The sequence below is a fragment of the Calypte anna genome, chromosome 1, assembly GCF_003957555.1.
Source record: "Calypte anna isolate BGI_N300 chromosome 1, bCalAnn1_v1.p, whole genome shotgun sequence".
In the NCBI taxonomy this organism is placed as follows: Eukaryota; Metazoa; Chordata; class Aves; order Apodiformes; family Trochilidae; genus Calypte; species Calypte anna.
This window is the reverse complement of record NC_044244.1, coordinates 146,301,128-146,319,807: the sequence shown is the minus strand read 5'-3', so window position 1 is coordinate 146,319,807 and position 18,680 is coordinate 146,301,128. Positions and strand designations below refer to the sequence as shown.

Below are 18,680 nucleotides of genomic sequence, written 5' to 3'. Positions count from 1 at the left end.
GCTATTTTAACTATCCTGATAGCTGTCTATTTACAAACATGCTTGTAAGCAGGCTAGAACTATTAATTAATATTCATCAACATTCATAAAATGTGACAAAGTTTATGTTAGGGTGGAGGATAATTCCCAAGAAGATTACATTTATGTTAAGTGTAGATTTATATTAGTAAGATTCAGTGTGATTGATTCTTGCTTGGCTAGCAATAAAGGACTTAGCTTCCATACTGGCAGAGATTATATCTGGTCAACAGGAAAGGAAAACTGGCCAAGAAACTGCCAACACAGAATCTGAAGCTGTGAAACCTGGTCAAGAAGAAATAAAGCCAAATAAGCAACAGATGAAAAATTATCTTAAAGCAAAGATCAAATCACTCAGTTGGAAATGAGAATTGTATTGGAAAAGGTGATGCTGAGAGCATGAAGAGACATAAGAAATTAAAGAAAAAAATAAGAAATAAGCTGGAACACTGAGCACTAGTAATCTTTTAAAGTGGACTTTAACATTTTTTGAAAATAAAAAATATGTAGACAGTTTTAATATGCTAAAAGACTTCTGACAAATAGAAGAGAGAACTTCTAAACCTTCTGAATCATTTGGAATGGAATGCCAGAGGTCTCAGTATAAGAGAGCCCTGGAAATATGCAACAGTCCAGTGAGGGGCTGCAAAGATGTTGCAGGGACTGCAGCATCTCTCCTAAGAGGAAATGCCGAGAGAGCTGGGACTGTTCTGCCTGGAGAAGAGCAGGCTCAGGGGGTCTCACCAATGTGCATAAATACCTGAAGGGAGGGTACAAAGAGGACAGAGCCAGGTGCTGCTCAGTGGTGCCCAGTGACAGGACCAGAAGCAACGAGCACAAACTGAAACACTGGAGATTTCCTCTGAACACCAGGAAACACTTTTCACTGTGAGGGTGACCAAACACTGGCACAGATTGACCATGGAGGCTGTGGATTTTCTATCCTTGGAGATATTCAAAAGCCATCTGGACACAGTCCTGGCAACCAGGTCTGAGTGGTCCTGCTTGAGCAAGAGGTTTGGACACAGTAACAACCAGAGGTCACTTCCAACCTCAGCCATCCTGTGATTCTGTGACCCTCTCTGAAGCCCACAGGGGAAGGTGGCAGATAAAAATTAAAAAAAGAAAGAGACTTTGGTAGGATTTACACTTCACAACTGTTGTACCTGGTACAGCACCCTCACATGTTTGGCCCACGGGGGGCCAAGAGGTACAGAAGACTTGTTCCTGCACTTGTGCTACAGAAACTGACTGTGTCTAGAGAGGAGACTTCCTAAGAAGTTTATTGACAATTGTACACCAAATGAAAGTGTTGGGCCAGAAATGGGCAGGGAACTCGCTGACAGATAAAGCCAAACAGCACTGATGTCCATGTGTATTTTGCCTTCAGAAAAAAAGTGAACTTCTCTAGACTTAGGAAAACCCCTTGATGAGTAGTGTGAGGACCACTTAGGACTGTACTGACCACACCTCCACCCCAAATGAAAGTAAAGACACTCTAACTAGGAAAGGATCTGAACAACCTGCTGTGTCCAGCAGCATAACCACACACTAGCACAAACACCACAAACATTCTGGCAGGAACACTGCCTCAGTGGAATGAGCAAATGGAGGTGGGGAGCTTCTGGAGGCTGTAAGGCTGCCAGATTGACACGATGCTCGGTGGCAAGCTGGCAGCAGAGGGAGCAGACACTGCCAAGGAAAGGGGAGGGAGCATCACCCGAGTCCCACCAGGGTTAACCTGCACCTGATGCAGGTGATGAGAGTGGGGATTCTGGCTGGAGAAGATGTCTCTGAGTGCTTTGGGGAAAAAACTACCTTCTGGTTGCAATACAAAACATGTTATTACTGTGGCAGTCAGAAAGTGTAAACAGGTTTAGCAGGTAAAGCAGAACGGTTTCCCCTACAAAGAGTTTGTTAGGTAATTAGGTCACATTTCATGAATCTCTTTTGGCAGTCCTTCATTCAGGTGAAGAGATTCATATCAAGTCAAAAGAACAAAAAATTGCTAAATACATGTTTGACCAGACAGACAACAGAAAGCAAGTCGGAATATTAGGAACAGAAATAGTAATTCTGTGGGTGTCAAACTTGTGTACACTGAATTCCGTTTGATCACAGTTGGTTTTAAATTGATACAATAAAACCAAAGCATCAGTACTGTATGAATGCAACTGTACTGCTATAAAATCCTGATTGCCCATGTAGTTCATTCACACAAGAAAATAAAGTATATTGCTACCAGCACTTTGGCAAACAAATATATGCCAAAGCTTAGCATCCACTTAATGTTATTGGTGTTAACTAAATTCAAAGCAGTTAAAATGGTGCAAAGGCAGGATCCAGGCTGGCCCCAGCATTAGTTGCATGTATTAAGAAGTGGTCCAAAGCAAAATCCAGCTTAATTGTCTTTTATTGGCTTTACATTTGGCAGAGTTACTGTCCAGAAAGTGAGATAAAGCACCTGACAAAAAGAACTTGAGCTTTAATTCTGATAGGCTGCTTGAAGAAGATAAAATCCATGTTGGATCTGGACTTGGACAAGAGTAGACAACAGAAACACAGGTGAAGGAGCCTGAATGTTCAGGCCTGGAAAAATATTTTGAAAGGAGCAACCTAACTGAAGGCAAAAGTTGTGTTAGTCAAGTACTTAATGGTTTAACATGGTGCCAAGCTTCCAGATGTCCTGATCAGTTATGCTGAAGCAACATTAAAGGTATGTATGGATATAAGAAGGGTAGACCCTAGTGATGGTTGTTACAGGATGCAAGCATTTGCTTGTATCCTCTCTGCTACTCTCCAAGTGAAGAGTGCTTGGCTGGTTGGCTCTGGTGGAAAAAAAAAACAACAAAATGCAAACAAACAAAAACAAAAAAACAACCAACCAAAAAAACCCCAAAAACCTCAAGAAGTTCCTCTTTCCATGTTGCCTTTCTGAGGTCCTTGTTGTCATCCTTTGCAAGCCATTGATACCATCTCTCACAGTATTCTAGAGAAGCTGGTGGCTTGTAGAGAAACAGGTGGATGTTGGACTCTTCTCTCAAGTGAACAATGATAGGACTGGATGAAATGACCTGAAGTTACACCAAGGGAGGTTTAGACCAGATACGAGGTATCACCATCCCCAGTGGTATTAAAAAACGTGTCAGATGAGGAACTTCAGGACATGCTTTAGTGGATGATACAGATGTTGATATATATATATATTTTATTGGGAGGGGGATGTTGGATGCTGTGCTCTTAGAGGTCCTTTCCTACAGTGACAGTTCTGTGATTCCACAGCTACAATTTCTTCTCTACATGTCCATAGAGATGTGTATTACATTGTACCAGTACAACACATCCATCTGTGATGTACAGATACCATACTACAACCATAGGATTGACTCAGGGGAGATTTGACCTAGAAAATACCCACCTCCTCAGGACCCACTTTCAAACTGGAGAAAGTTCTCCATTCCTTTAATAGTCATCATAGGCCTCAGCAGGGGGAAAAAGAATTGCATTGTCAGGTTTGGTTTAGACCACAGAAAACAAGTGAATTAATTTCTAAAAGGCCCTTTCTGCTGGCCACAAGTACATGAGTCATAGAGTTGATTTTATTTTCTATATGAGGGCTCAGTTCCTGCCTCAGCCAGTCACTGCTGATGCAGGGACATGCAGGACATGGCATTCTGGTGCTGTTTCCCCTCTCCTGCTTTGGAAGTGTGGGGGTGGAAAGAAGGGAGTACAGTTGCTTTTGTACTGCTGCCCATCCTTCAGGGACACTGCCAAGAGAACACAGCTCTCTGCGATGGGGTTTGTAGTGTCATTAGGGAGTATCTGAGAAAAATGTGGTCTACAGGAGGTGCTGAAACTTGCATTTGGAGGGGAGTAGGATGTCTGGGTTGCTTGACTCATGCCAGGCACCCATCGAAGTGTGATTTCTATCAAGAAGGAAGCCCTCCTGGTAGAGAAAGAAGCAGCATTTCCAGTGTAGCGAGGTGGGTCCTTGTTAAGGTAAGCACTGGATCAGAAATAGATGTATTAAAAAAAGTTTGCTTTATGGGAATGCAAGAGTTATATCGATGTAGTGTGAAGCTTATTAGATCAAAGTTTCTTGTGCTGAACATCCCTGTGGAGAGCTATCTATTCTGTGCTCCTTCCATCTATTTCTTTCAAGCTTCTAAACTTAAAAACATCTAAAATTATGTTCATGCTCTCCTTACATTACTCTCCCGTGGAAGTAATTACTGCAATTACAGGCTACTTCTACAATGCATCTGATCCCAGGAAGGATCCCTGGTGCCCTCACCAGGCAGGGGCAGAGGAGCTCACATCCACATTGGACAGAGGCAAAGCTCTAGGGCAGACTGACTGCAGTGACAAACACATAGCACAAGGGGCTGGGTCTCCCCTAACAGATAGGGGCTTTGATGGACCTGCAGTATGTTTGTTTTTCTGGGTGGCTTTTCTTCAGTTCCAGCAGCTGAAATAATATGAGCAGTGTTCCAAATCAAAGTGAGGGGTTTTAAGCTTTAGCTGAAGATATGTGTTGCATGCCCCAGGGCATGGCAAGATGGCATGTGAGAGTGTTTGAAGGTAGACAAGTCTTGTTGGAGCAGCATCACAGGACAAAGCAGGGTGAATACAGCTGAACTTGGTGCAATCCTGTACATTCTACTCTTTGGTCATGATGGGGCCCAAGATCTCCAGGTGAAGCTGGGAGATGTGTTATCTAATGGTATAAATTTCAAAGAGGGTTCATAAACAGAAATGGAAATTCAGCACATCACCTCACAAAGGAGCACAGGACTGCATGCTATAACCACTGCTTTTAAAAAAAAACTGCCTGTAGGATGGGAAGGTTTCAGAAATCCTCTTCTAGATGGTGTAAGAACCCACCTGGTGGGACAACTTCCTGCCAGTGCCTTGCTTAGCATACGACACCAGAGTGATTTGTTGGTATCATAAATCCCATGCTATGTCCATTGCATGCATACACAGGCATCTACAATGTGGCACCACTTAGCTTTAAGATGTAAGTTGAAAATTAAAAGATGAGAGCTTTTTTGCACAAATACAATTTTAGTGTGGTTGTGACAGGGAATTCGGTGGAATTTTAGTCACACTACAAAATACTAATTTGCTAATTTACCAGTACAGATAAAGCACTTCTTGAAAAATGAATTAAGCGATGTTAATCAGTATTTGCACAATACCAAAAAACATATTCATTGCAGATTTTCTCTTTGAAACACATAGTTTCATTGAGAATGCAAGTGGACTGGGAAAAGTTCCTTCCAGAAAAGAGGAAGCATGAAGAAAGTCATGGCACAGTTAACATAATTTTTATTAATTGCTTCTTCATTGCTTGGAGCTTCTGAGCAGCTTGGGGCAGATTCTGGCTCCTTCAGTACAAGCAGGCCTAAACCTCTGAGGGGTTGCTTTCTTTCTTATAAAATTTTTTGTGCTTTTGCCTTACCTTTAGCTTTCCACAGCCAAGTTTTAATGTTGGATTTAAGCTTGATTGGATTTCATTTTTTAATAAAAATAATTGATTAAATAACTGTGTCAATAATTAAATGGTGCTTCTGATGATACCCATTTACACCTAAAATCAGTTGCTGAACAGGGACTGGTAATTTACTAAAGGAGATGATGGGCTTTTGATGGACAGCAATGTATTTCATTATCAGCATTAATGAAAAGATAAACTTATAAAAAATGTATGCCTAAATGTTCACATTTTCTGTAATAGTTTATTACATCTTTCCAAGAAAATATGCCTTAAACTAGAATATTTTCAAATATAATATAATCGTTAAATAAAGTTAAGTCCATGGGCTAGATGAAAGAAATATATAGACTTTTTATTTTTAAATTGATACATCAGATTGTATATTTTGTGGTCTCACTCCGTCATGCAGCAGCTTATTCCAACTGTCCAGGAAGACTAATTAACACTGTTGCTTCTAAAGAATTTTCATTTGTGATGTTAACCTGTCGCCAAACCAAAAGCATCCTCAGAAAACCAGGGAAAAAAGTGAAGGGACTCCATCTTCCAGCCAGCTTAAATTAATGTTGTCTTGATTTGTCTTAACTGAAAGGCTGTTTATGTCTCTTTTGTAAGTGTTTATAAAAGTTGGCAGACAGAAGAATAGCTGCCTACCTACGTGAACACAATTTTCTTTTATTGAAGCTCTTGTTTTGTATATGTGTGAAGCTCTTGTAGTTCTGTCATTAAAAAAACCTTTTCAAATATTTCTGTACACATAGTCTTAAGGTATAAGCTTCCTTCTGTGTTTATGTATACACACACACACAACCCATGCTGTATTATTTTTGTTACTGAGATACTTATGCTAAGTCCTCATATTACATGAATATTTGTATGTGCCAACTCATTCTAGCAGGCTACTGGCCTCTATTTAAATCCTATGAGGTACACACAACTCCCAAAATTATCTAAAACACTACTTGTGCAAATATCCTGCTCTTACACTAATATACACATCTTTGGATAACCCAGTTTAGCAGACATGTAGTGCTGATGGAGTTGAGCACCCAAAAAGCTTTATGGAGATGCATGGGTCCTGGGTCCTGGACTGCTGGCTGGCTCGACCTCAAGTTCTTGTTCTCTGGTTCCCCATCTTCACAGCCTCTCAAGACAGGCCAACACCTAAGCACTATGTACAGGAATTGCCCAACTCTGATGGTGATGGTTTGACCCCACCTGATATCTTGAGGATCCACATTGCCAGTGCTGGCAGAGGGAGAGAGAGCTTGCTAAGCCTACAGGGCAGCTCCCAGCTATTCATAAACAGCTTTAAGAAGAGATCTTGACTTTTAAAAACACAGGATAAATATTGTCAATAGGTGCACCAATGCATTCCTAGACCTTACATGAATCTTCTAGGAAAATGGGCAAGGAAATTAACATTCCTCATCAGAGGATGATTAAATTGCAGCTTAGTTCATAATTCTTAGTTCAAATGCAGTTCAAAGTTTGCTTCATTTTAGTGTTGCTAGACCATGTACTGCATGTAAAGACAATTAGCAGAGCAGAGAGAAAAGCAGCAGATGCTAGAGATGCACAGTTAGATGACTCATTATGTCATGAAGAATCTCTCTTTCAGGAAAGTGAAAAGGTTGGTATAAAAAAAGAAAAGGCTTGAATAGACCAAATAATTATTGAAGAAAGAATTCAAAGATTTCAGGAAAGAGTAGCAGAAAAATCTGCATCTTGTGGTACTCTAAAACATGTGCTTGCTTGAACTGCGGAGGAGAAACACTGATATACATGACGGGAGCCTTATTCTCCAGCCATCCTCCCCAGTCCTGACCCTTCTTTCTTTTATCATTACAGGATAAATTGTCATAATCCCTGTTGAACCAAAAGAAAATGTGTTTTCAAACTTCCTGTTTCCTTTAAGTGGTTATGGTTCTCTTTGTTTCCTTAAAAACAGATGTAATTTGTCTTTTCTCTTGCCAATCTCATCTGTGAATTCAAAACTAAATGAAGTATTGTTCTGTATGACATCACTTCACTGATGGAGAATTAAGTAAATAAAAAATATAAGGCTTTCGCTCTGCAAAACAAATACATTTTGCCTGGAAAAATGGTGGGGATATGTAACATACATGCCCTTCTGCAAAACCTTATTTGAGAGACACATGTTTAGGGTGTGCACTAATACAAGTGACAAAAGATTCAGCAATGTCAAGTCCTGTAAACAAACCACTCCAGAGAAGTAACATTAAAACATAATTGCATGTTTTTACCATGTCAAACTTGTCTCAAAAACTAACTTGAATTGTGATCATACTGACTAGTTTTTCCTCTGCTATTTGAAATATGCAAATTTATTATGGCAACAAAGATGATAGATTCTGGTCTGCCATTTTAGTGCATCGTATATTTACTTTTACATATGAAGAATTACCAGAAGATGTGAACAAGATGAGATCGATACATAAACATATATTTAAATATACCCACTATTTTTACATTAATACCTGAAGGTCTTGAGAAAAAAAAAAAGGGGGGGGGTAAGACTAGGCAGGAAGATAAAACTAAACAGATTCTGTCCTCAAAAATCAGGCAGGTCTAGAAATTATAGTGTTGGAAAACTGTTTTGAGGAGTGTCGTACCAGTTTGAAAAGAAAGAGGAGAATTTGATTTTTCTGTTTGCTGTTGCAGTCTCCAGATTTCTGCTACTGTGACCATCTTTGCTTCATTATTGCTGTATTAACAGTGTCCAGGGTGAGTGGGTGGTTGTGCTTCCAGCTTTGTGGAATTCCTTCTGTTTTGAAGCGGAAATTTCTAAGTCCTGACATATAGCTTGAAGTTAAAAAAAATATTAAAAAAAAAAAAAAAAAGACAGAGAGAAGAAGGGAAGGTGCTGATTTAGCTGGTAGGAGCCTGTGCTGCTACTGTTACCAAAGGCACCTATTTAGGTGCACTTATACTCTGTAGTTTTATAAACAAGCCCGAGGAGCTCCTTCGTTGCCACCCCCTTCCCTCCCCGAGTCTCGCGCTCTGCCTGCCTGATCCCATCCGACAGTGGAGCTGATACCCCACTAATCCCTGCAAGTTTGGGACTAATGAAGTAACTGCTGGGCTGCCGCCACGGAGCTTGGTCCCAAACTATACTGTACTTCACACTCGATTTATTCTCCAGATGGCGAGACTGCACAGCCCTGCCGCGAGGGACCACCTCTTCCACTGGAGTGTAAAAGTGGACGGATGTTGTTTTCTTCACAGATTTGATCATTCAGACCTAAGAACTCCTGAGAATGGTTACTTATTAGGTTTAATGGGTGGCAATCAAGCCGGCAACGCGCGTATTCCCATCTTTAATTTCAGTGTCTGGGTGTCTGGGTGGCAGTGGATTTGTCAGTGATGCTGCGTCACCGAAACCTTTATCTTCTCCAGTTGGCGTAGCTGCCCATGGTAATTAACATCTTCCTGTGTCCTCCTCCAAGTCAAACAGAAAGGATGCAAAAGTAGCCGCCCCAAGTAGACACTCTGACCAATGTTTGGGTTTTTTTCCAGCTGGTTTTCCAGCACAAGTTGCAAATTTAGCGTATTTTAATAATATCACTGTTTACCACATACTCGCTTTTGTCTGTCTCTCTTGTTCAGTTTGTTAAAGAACCCAACCCACGTGGGATCCAATGGGGATGCCACCATCCCAAGCTGCTTGGAGATGGAATGGTTTACTTAATGAGCAGGTTTATTTCTTTATCAGCTATTCAGTCATGACAGCGTATTATCCAGTGTTGTAGTCCTTGTGTGAAGAACAGGGTAAATAATTTCTTTCACTGTTCTTTAAAAATTCTAATTTGACCATTCTTGGCAGGGACTTTACATACAGTTTGGAAAACGTGTTTATTCTTGTGTATACTGCTGTAAAGACATTATTCTATCAAGGACTACTTTTTTCTCTGCTCTAATGTCAAAGCAGTTCAAATAGCTTAAAATTTTCACTTTTGACTGGATCCCACTGTAAGAAGAGCATCTATGTTTCACTGCATAATGAGGCAGGAAGGGCTTTCCCTTTCCTGTATGTTTTTAGTACATTGAGTCAGAGGTTTTAGTACATTTTTTATTTACCCATGAAATGTTTTATTGGAAGCCTGGGTGGGGACTTGATATGCCCCAATAACATCAGTGGGATTTTCTCCGTTGTAGGAAGGGTAGGCACTGAGTCAGACCCCTCATGAGCTCCGACTTTGTCAACCAGGTCCTCTCAGTTTGTTCCACAATTAAAAATGTAAATTGAATCCTGATGTGGAAACTATAGTGAGTAGAAGTATTTTATCACAGAAGGGAAACGTTTCCATTCCTGGAGTATCCAGGCAGACAGACCTAAACTGTAGTGGCTCTAAGAAAATGCATCAATTTTCAACCCAACAGATGGCATGGGTGTGATAACTAACATAGCAACATATTTTCTATTAAAATATGGGAAAAAACACCCCCCCCTCCCCTCAATGTTTGTTGGTTGGTATAAATTCAGTGAAGTTGTTGGTTATTTTTGGGATACGTACCAGAGGGCTGCACATTTAGTTTATGTAAATTGATAACAGCAACAGCCTGTTAATAAGCGTTTTGTATGGAAATATACCTAGAAAGACACGATCTGTCTTTTTTGGGAAGGGAGTTTGCAGCCTGAGGAGAAAAATAGCTAATGAGATGGTCTACTGCTCATTATTATAATGTGAAAAAAAAATCGTAATGAATTAGGCTGTAAGTTTGCTAGAGATGTGCCTTCAGTTGGAATTGGATGCTGCCTTAGTGGGTAATTTGGGGAGATCTTTCTCTTGCAAATTGGATCAGTGTGTGCTGAAACGGTGATAATCTGACTTTAATTAAAAGCATAAATTGGTTTGGAGCACGTTTTTAAGCTACCCTTCTTCCTCATACCTAGAAACTTCCAGCCCAGCCCTAGAAACCCATTACCCCTGGTCGGGGAAGGAAAACATAGGGGATTTATATTACCCAATATTGGTATCATATGGTCGGCTTCCCTCATTTGGAAGAACCATTTCAGACGTCTGTACGCCGGAGAGGTCTTCCAGCTGGACGTGTTTGTAGTAAACTGCATGCATCTTTGTGTGGCTCTCCTAATAGCCCCAGCCAGCGTCCATTCACAGCAGTTGGAACATTTCGGGTTGTATTTTCCAGAGATTACCTCTGAACGTGGCCCTTGATCGCAGCACAGGGATGCCTACGTGTGCTCCTTGTTCCCCTCTGCCTGATTAACAGGCATATGCTCCCAGCCTTCGGAGGAGCACGGCGAGTAGCCCCGAGCTGAAGGCTGTTTGCTTCAGATTTCATTAACTTTCTGCTTCATTATGCCTTCCTTTTAAGCAGTTAGAGCCATCACTTGCTTTTCTCCAAACTTACCCTAATTACCAGGGGTCCCAGCCCCGTAAATCAGTACACTGCAGAGCTGTCTTAAACTGGCCTGGGAGAGCCTGTTCTGATCGGACCTGACAACTGTAAGCTACTGTTCCCTCACACTGTTTAACTCAGACCACATTGGGAAACCACCCCTGCCCCTCTCACCAGCAGAGCTTTCGCATCCGTCTGGTTTAAATCTACTGTCATGTGCTGGCTCTCTGATTGGTATTAGCCTGGATATTAACTTTGATGATTTCTTATTTATTTAGGTTTTTTTCTCCCCCTTGAGTTGCCCTTTTTTCTTGAAAAGCATCTCTACTATTCAGCCACTGTATATTGTTAAAGTCATTCCTGAACCTCCGTGAGTCGGGAGCTTTAAAGTTTTATTAGCCCCATAAAAACTCTTCACAAATGAAACGACTTTTGATTAGTGTGCATTTTGACAATGCAAATTTGTTAGGGGCTGTTGGTGAGTAGGAGGAATTTGGGGTTGCAAATGCCATTGGCAGGAAGCTGGGAGCCCATCTCCCTCTTTTCCCCACTCCTTCTCCAGGCCAAAAAACAAGTTTCAGTTCAGAAAAGGTTGAGAGTATTCTTCATGCAAATCAACCATTAAACAGATCTGTAAATTTACATTAAGAAAAATACCAAATGGCTGCAGGAAGCATGTGTCTTTGGAGATTTTATTTTGTCCTGGCAGGAGAATAGTGTCTTACATGGTTCAAGAAAAATATCCAAGTTATTTTGGTGCTGTTTTCACATGTGAGTTGTGAACTCTACCACGGGCTTTAATATACCTTGGATATGTGTAGAAAAGGAAGCTTTATGTAGCAAAACCAAAGAAGTATATGTATATGTGCTTACTGACATTCAGGCAATATAATATTAATTGCAAAAATTAGTTGGCTTATGCAGATTCAATAACAGGGTGTTTTTGTGAGTGCAGACAGTTACCACAACACAGTGGTTAGTGTAAAGATTCGTTTCTGTTGGACATGCTCAGCATTAGTGGGCACAAAAATCTTGTTTTCTACAAGTGTTGGTGTACAAATACTTAGATGTGAACCCCAAGCATTTTATTTACCAGTTATAAAGGAATTAGGAAGGTAAAATTGCAAGGTGCTATGGATAACTGTTTCAACTAGAGCCCAAGAGTGACAGACATTTTGAGGACACAAACATACTGGCTGTTTAGCTTTATCCCCATGTCATCTCAACAAGTTTTCTGCTCAGTGCAATTTTCTATCAATAGAAAATATAGTTTGTTTTTCTTTTCCTGTGGCTCATATAGAGAGAAGCAAGACTGACTGTTGTGAAAAGCCTTGAAGAGTTTGACTTTGGCCATGCTGAAAAGTGTGTTAGGATAAACTCGGTGTCCAGTGGCCTTGCAGAAGAAGATCTAGAGGTGCTTTTGCAGTCCAAGACCCTTCCTTCAAGCATGATGCTGCCAAAGGTTGAAAATACTGAAGAAATAAGATGGGTGAGTACCATCAACACAGTAATTTTTGACCGAGGTTGTCATTCCAAGTGCACACAGGCACAGAGTTGCATGACTCTGAGTTATGAGGAAGGCTACAAGCATATGCTCTTGTTGCTTCACAAAGGTAATTGGGAAATACATCCATTTCATTGTGCATAAGATGTGCTGAATAAAAAGTATACGTGGAACACCTTGCATTTCTAAAGAAAACCAGGTTTATTTCTCATATGGTCAATGAAGGACCAATATTTATGTCAGTGTATATTATCAAAAATAGAAGCATAAGTATCTGGGTCTTCTCTAACTATCCTAATAAGCAAAATTGCTGTCCCTGTCTGTGAGCCTTAGTTACATGTGGTGTAAGCAGGAGATGGGGAAACCATGTTAGCAACATATGAAAAAGTGGGTTGGGGGGAAGGTCACTCCTTGGGGCAACTGGAGCAACAAACAGGAAGCTTTTAACTAGTGTTTTTAATTAGCACAGATATTATTTCCTGAACAGTTCTCTATTTCTTCCTTTTTAATTGCTGACAGGTGTGTTTGTGTTTCACAACTGACTTTTCAGCCAATAAAAACCTGAAATGTAAATGGCTGGCATGTCAAATTACTAAAGAAAACTTTGAAATGGGCCTAATTATGCTTTTGTTCTTGACAATTGTTTTAACTGTCAAGAAAGGGGGTTGTTTGTTTAGATGTACCATTATAGCTGTAATGGATGTACCATGCCAGTAATGGAAGAATGCTTGATTATTCACTTCTATATTTTTGCAAACCACTAGCTGAGCTACTAGCACGTGTGCAAGGCAGGCAGGAGTGTTAAGATCCATTTTAATCTCATCATCTAACCTTCATCAAATCATTGAGATGGGGCATGAGTGTACAAGCAAACAAATGGGCTGGGTACATGACCAGCTCTGTCTGTTCCATGGCACTGCTCCTTCAGCCTCTGCTGCTCACCATGGAAGGTACACCGTTCCTTTCCACCAATATTTAATTAAATTAACCAGGGTATACCTCTCAGGGTTTACAGCCGTGTATGTGTTAGACCTAACTTGTCACTAATGAATATTCATGCCCCTGAAGTGGCAGGGCCCTTGCTGCCACCAAATAGGTTGTGTGGGGAGATGGGATGTGGGGGCTCTTTGTCTCCTCATCGCCTCCCCACCTTTCCTCTCGCTAACTTGGATTTCCATGGTGGAAAACAAGCCAGCCCCACCAACTCCTGCCTCACGGTCTGCCTTTTGCTTCCCTCTCACTTTGCCCAACCTTCACACACAAAGAGCCAGCTCCACTTAACACTGCTGCCTTCTTCTCCCAGTCCTCCCCAAATTCACTCCGGCGTGATTTTTCAGCCTCCCAGAAGCTGTTTATTTCCCCCACACACATAACCCAACCCCCCCCCTTCATTTTTATTTATGTGCAGCAGAAAACCTGGAGGCTGATGCACAACTAAAAGATGGGCTTACTTGTTTTCTTTTGTGTGAGAATCTCTTGCTTTCCTTTTGTCCCTAGTGTGGGTACTTGTTTGACTGGCATGGCTTATTGGACTATAACAAGCGTAACTCTCCCTCCTTTGTGGCGGGACAATTCTCCCACAAATCCCGACCAGTGTGCATTCTTCCCGACACACTATTGGGTGTGCACTGGAATTGAAAGAATTGCTGAGGCCTTGCTACTTCATCCCCTCCCCAAGCTTTGTGGGCTTTTTTTCCCTCCGCCTTCTTTTTTTTTTTTTTTTTTCTTCCCCTTTCTCCCTGAAATGAACACTTTACTGGGCCGGAAACATTTAATCGTCTCCTTTTGAAAAAAAAAAAAAAAAATTAATTGAAACTTCTCCACTCGTTACCTTTTGTATTGGTGCTTATTGCGAATTTCTTTAAAGAGAGAGGAAGTGAGACAATATTTAATTAAACATGCTTTGTTTGGTTTGGTTTTGTTTACCTTCAAAACAAAAGGTAGCAAAAATCCCAAAGGTGTGACTTTTAAAATATTTTAAAATAAAAGAAGAACTCTGCTGCTTTAACTTGCACCCAAAATATAAACACAGTAGTGTTTTTTACTTTTTTTTTTTCTTAAAAAGATAAAAAATCAGATAGAATCTTAAGAATATCTGCTGGTGCCATTACATTATCTCATTTTCTGCATTTGTCCGGATGAAGTTTACTGTTTTCTGTCACTCTAGTAGTACCTACTATACTGTACATTCGCCTGTGTGAATTGCATTTTATTTTATTTTATTTCCCCTCCCATTTTTGTGTAAGGATTCCAATTTTCTTTTGGAATTCTCCAAAGAAAAGTTACCAAGAAGGCCACAGTGATGATGGAAAGCAGGGACGGGAAGGGCAGAATTCTTCATCGAAAAAAGCTGTGATTTATTTTGGTTTAATTGTAAAGTTACTGCAAATTGCTGGAAAGCTTTTTGGCAAGATCTGGGTGATTAGATTTTCCTTCTTTTGGGGAGGGGCTGTGGGGGGAAGCTAAAAGGGGAAATAACACCTCTAATCCAGCTTCTGGTAAATAGGCTGCCAGCTTTTAAAATGAGTTTCCTTTCTATTAGTCAGAATATTATGCTAAGCCTTAAGCATTAGTTTTTTATGTTGCCATAGCAGCCTTATTCCTGCAGGGTTGTGACCTGCGATGATTACAGTACAAAGCTTATAGGGTCTTGAAACCCCCTTTGAAGATGAAAAGTCTTTGATGGTTTATATTTATGCAAATCTCTTAGATATGATTTACCCAACTGAGACTGAATGGAGAGATGATTAAAATTCCCTTTCCTTTGATATCCATTAATAGTCGAATATTCCTTAAATTTAAAATATATGCATGTGTTATTTTTGTCTTTATTTACTAACATACTTTCACCATACCTGCAATATGTTTACGTCTACGCAAATTACTCAACCTGGACAGACATAATAGATTTACAATATAGGACTGAAGGGATTTTTTTCCCCCCTTCTTTTTTTTTTTTTTTTTTTTTTTCCCCCTTTTGAAAGGGGAAAAATCTGTGCAAGAGCTTTTGTATGTTTCCAGATGATAGATTTTGGAATTTGGGCTACCCCACTGGCAGCTCAGAGCTAGCTGTGAACTGGTCTCATGGAAAAAATTGGCAAGCTTTGGTCTTCAAAGAATTAAACTTCCTTTTTAAGGCCTTCCTAGGTAAGCTAAAAAATTATGAAGAAAAGCCTATTGAACAAAAGGGGAACGGTGCCGTAATGAATAATACGGATGCCACTTAGAAGGCTGGAGAGCACTTCCAGTGATGGCAGTGCTGGACCTGAAACAAAACCGGACCTCAGGTACAGCAGCACTTCATTGTTTTCCAGGGCCCACGGATTTGCATTCCACTAAGCCAGGGTGAGAGGTGCTAAGCCTGGATTTTTTTTTTTTTTTTTTTTTTTTTTTTTTAGCAAACCAGCCTCTAAACTTGGAAATGTATGGGAATGCTGAAGCTAGGAAGCACAGGCCTCGTTAAAAGCTGCTTTAATTTTTCCTAATGATAAGGTTTTGGGGTGGGGAGGGCTGCTACTTCATCCAGGTGAAAAATTTGATGTGTTATATATACATGTAAACTATTCTGTTGTTGTTGTTGTTTGTTTCTTTTTTTTTCTTTCTTTTTAAGCTCACACTGTCTAGTTTTAGTTTTCAGACAAATTCTTACATTACCTAAAAGGCCGAACACTTGTAGAACCAATGAATTTTATCCCCTTTGTGGAGACTGCAGTGGGCTTGCTCAATTTTAAGGTAAGCAGGTCTTGAAGTGTTCACATTTTGCCATCTCAGCAAACTTGAATAAGCAAAATACTCCCCAGTTTCCTGCTAATTTCACCAAGGAGGAGAGGTTAAAAAATACTAAACATTGTTCGATTCCCTAAAACATTTGTACATTGATCTCTCATGTTTGTATTGTAAAGACCTTCATGAATTCAAAATATTGCAGTGACAAAACAGTGCCAGAGAGTCCATGTCAAATAACAAATCCTCTCTGCATTACTGTTACCATTTTTTACATTACTTGGAGTAGAAATTAGCTTCTCCAAAGATTTGGAATACTCACAGTATTTCAATACCCTCACTGTATTGAAATACAATACACTGTGTTTCAATACCCTCAGCTATTTAGTTGCTATTAAACTCAACTTTTATTTAATTATAGAAGAGAATTATAGGCATTACACTGCTGCTTAATGTTATCTTTATAATGGTTTCTACAGATAATATTACAACCAAATTTCATGTTACCGGGTTTTTGTGTGGATGATTAAGATTAGAAGCAGAATTAACTTTGAAAATAGGAACTATCTGAAGAATGAGAAGAAGGGTAACTTTAGATCAAGTCGTATTTTTAATAAAATACATTTCAATAAACATCACTCCCCAACTTTTACTATCAAGCCTAGTTTTTTAAAGGCAAAGCATCGTGGTGATGAAACAGAAGATCTCACTGGGCATGCACTGGGAATTCAGCATTCCCCTCCCAAGCTCTAAGGGAAAAGTTTTGGACCTGCTGAGGACACACACATCAGAAGCACCTCCAGAAGTTCCAGCGGGCCTCACAGGCAGCCTGATCCTTTGACACAGCCATTTCTCTCAGAACAGACTCTAACATATCTGGGAACACAGGAAAGCAGTAACCAAACAGCCACACTCTCAGCCGGTGTGCATACACAGAATTAAATGATATTTTAAGCTGGCAGAGTCTTTTCTTCACCCACAGTATTTTATAGTGGAATCTTTAATATTGCAGTTCCCGATGTTGACAGGAGAGTTACCTTTTAAAGGACTTTGTTAAAGAATAATTTCTTGTTCCACCAGCTGCCCCAGAAGAACACCCATTAGAAGAGGTGGCAATTACCTCTTCATATACCTTAGCCTCACAAATATATTAATATTATCCAAACATCTATATAAAATAGTAATATTTTGGAAATGCGCTTCTTCATAGAATAACTAAACCTTCATAGAATAACTAAACTTCATAGAATAACTAAACCAGCAATTTTTTTCTGGCTTTTATTTTAACACTTTTCTGCAGCACTTGTTGCATTTTTAACATCCTTACCTAGATTTTAGTTATATGTAGCAGAAAACTTTAAATTGAAAACCCTATAGAAAATCCACATATCCAGTAAGAAGTCTACAACTGTTTTAAACAATTCATATTCTTTATTTAATAAAAGAGATTCTGATCTTTATTACTCTTTCTCATGCAGATACATTACATGCCAAACTAATCAAATTTAGTAATTTTTGTTTGCTTTTAAGCACTATTTGACAGATGTTTAGTTTCATACTGTTACATACATATCTGTAGTACTGATTGCAGCAACACCCAGGGCATTTTGTCAATCAGAAGGTAAGGAGTCTGCTACAATGTCCTGTATTTACACAGTCTAGACATATAAGTGTTTAGGGAAAGATCATGTTTCCTCTTTTGCTGAGTCATTTTAAAGCACTGTACATAATCCAGCACCTATAATGGCTTACAGTATGTAATGGCTTATAAATGCTCCCACAATAGGAGCAGTTTTAGCTAGAGGATTTTGGTAACAGAGTTGCTCTAAGATCCTCTGCAGTCTCAGGATCCTGTATTTCTGTAGAAATTAATACTCTGTTCTCATTTGAAGGCTGTCTGTGAAGAAGCAGCAAGAAGAGGATCCCAAGCTGGCTTTCACTTGGACGCAGTCGTCTTTGGAGGAGAGGATTTTCGTGCCAGCATAGGTTGTTACCTGGCTGTTTCCTATAAATCTATGGCATTTGCACTGGGGGAATCCCGATGTGATTTCTGGCCATTGCTTTCCCAATGGCAAAAATTACAGTAATGACAACACTGGATTTTGCATTTCCCATTTTCACTTTTGTCCTTAATGTTTTTCAATGCTGAATGCATCACTGGGACATTAAAGCATGGTCCCTGGCTCTTACAGGGAACTGACACTGACTTGTGGTATATACAGTACCAAAAATTAATGGAAAAAAAAAAAAAGCCTGTTGAGTCACTGAAATTATTTTAAAATATTGTATCTGTAAGAAATGTGCATATGCTTTTAAGAACCACATTTAAAGTCCTAAAATTCTGGTGTCTGCTTCATCACAGTGTTACAGATAATTCTCAGTCAAGTTTTTGACATCACGCACAAATACTCTCCTGTTACATTTTGCTTCATAAATTAACTCTAAGTATATCCCATGTCAGTACAGCCAGGTATTCATGTGAAAGCACTATTAGTCTTCCTTAAAAATAAAAAAAAAATTCAATTTTTTTTTCTATTGAAGGCTTCTTATTAA

At 39.7% G+C, this 18,680-nt stretch overlaps 1 protein-coding gene across 1 annotated transcript in view; it reads left to right on the top strand.

Annotated features, from left to right (window-relative positions):
- Positions 1-18,680, top strand: part of CLYBL (citrate lyase beta like) — a 165,241-nt gene that overhangs the window by 124,082 nt on the left and 22,479 nt on the right. The window contains exons 4-6 of the mRNA XM_030458835.1: positions 12,201-12,389; positions 16,035-16,136; positions 18,020-18,113. Of these exons, the coding sequence (XP_030314695.1) occupies positions 12,201-12,389; positions 16,035-16,136; positions 18,020-18,113 (385 nt within the window). The remainder of the gene's footprint in view (positions 1-12,200; positions 12,390-16,034; positions 16,137-18,019; positions 18,114-18,680) is intronic.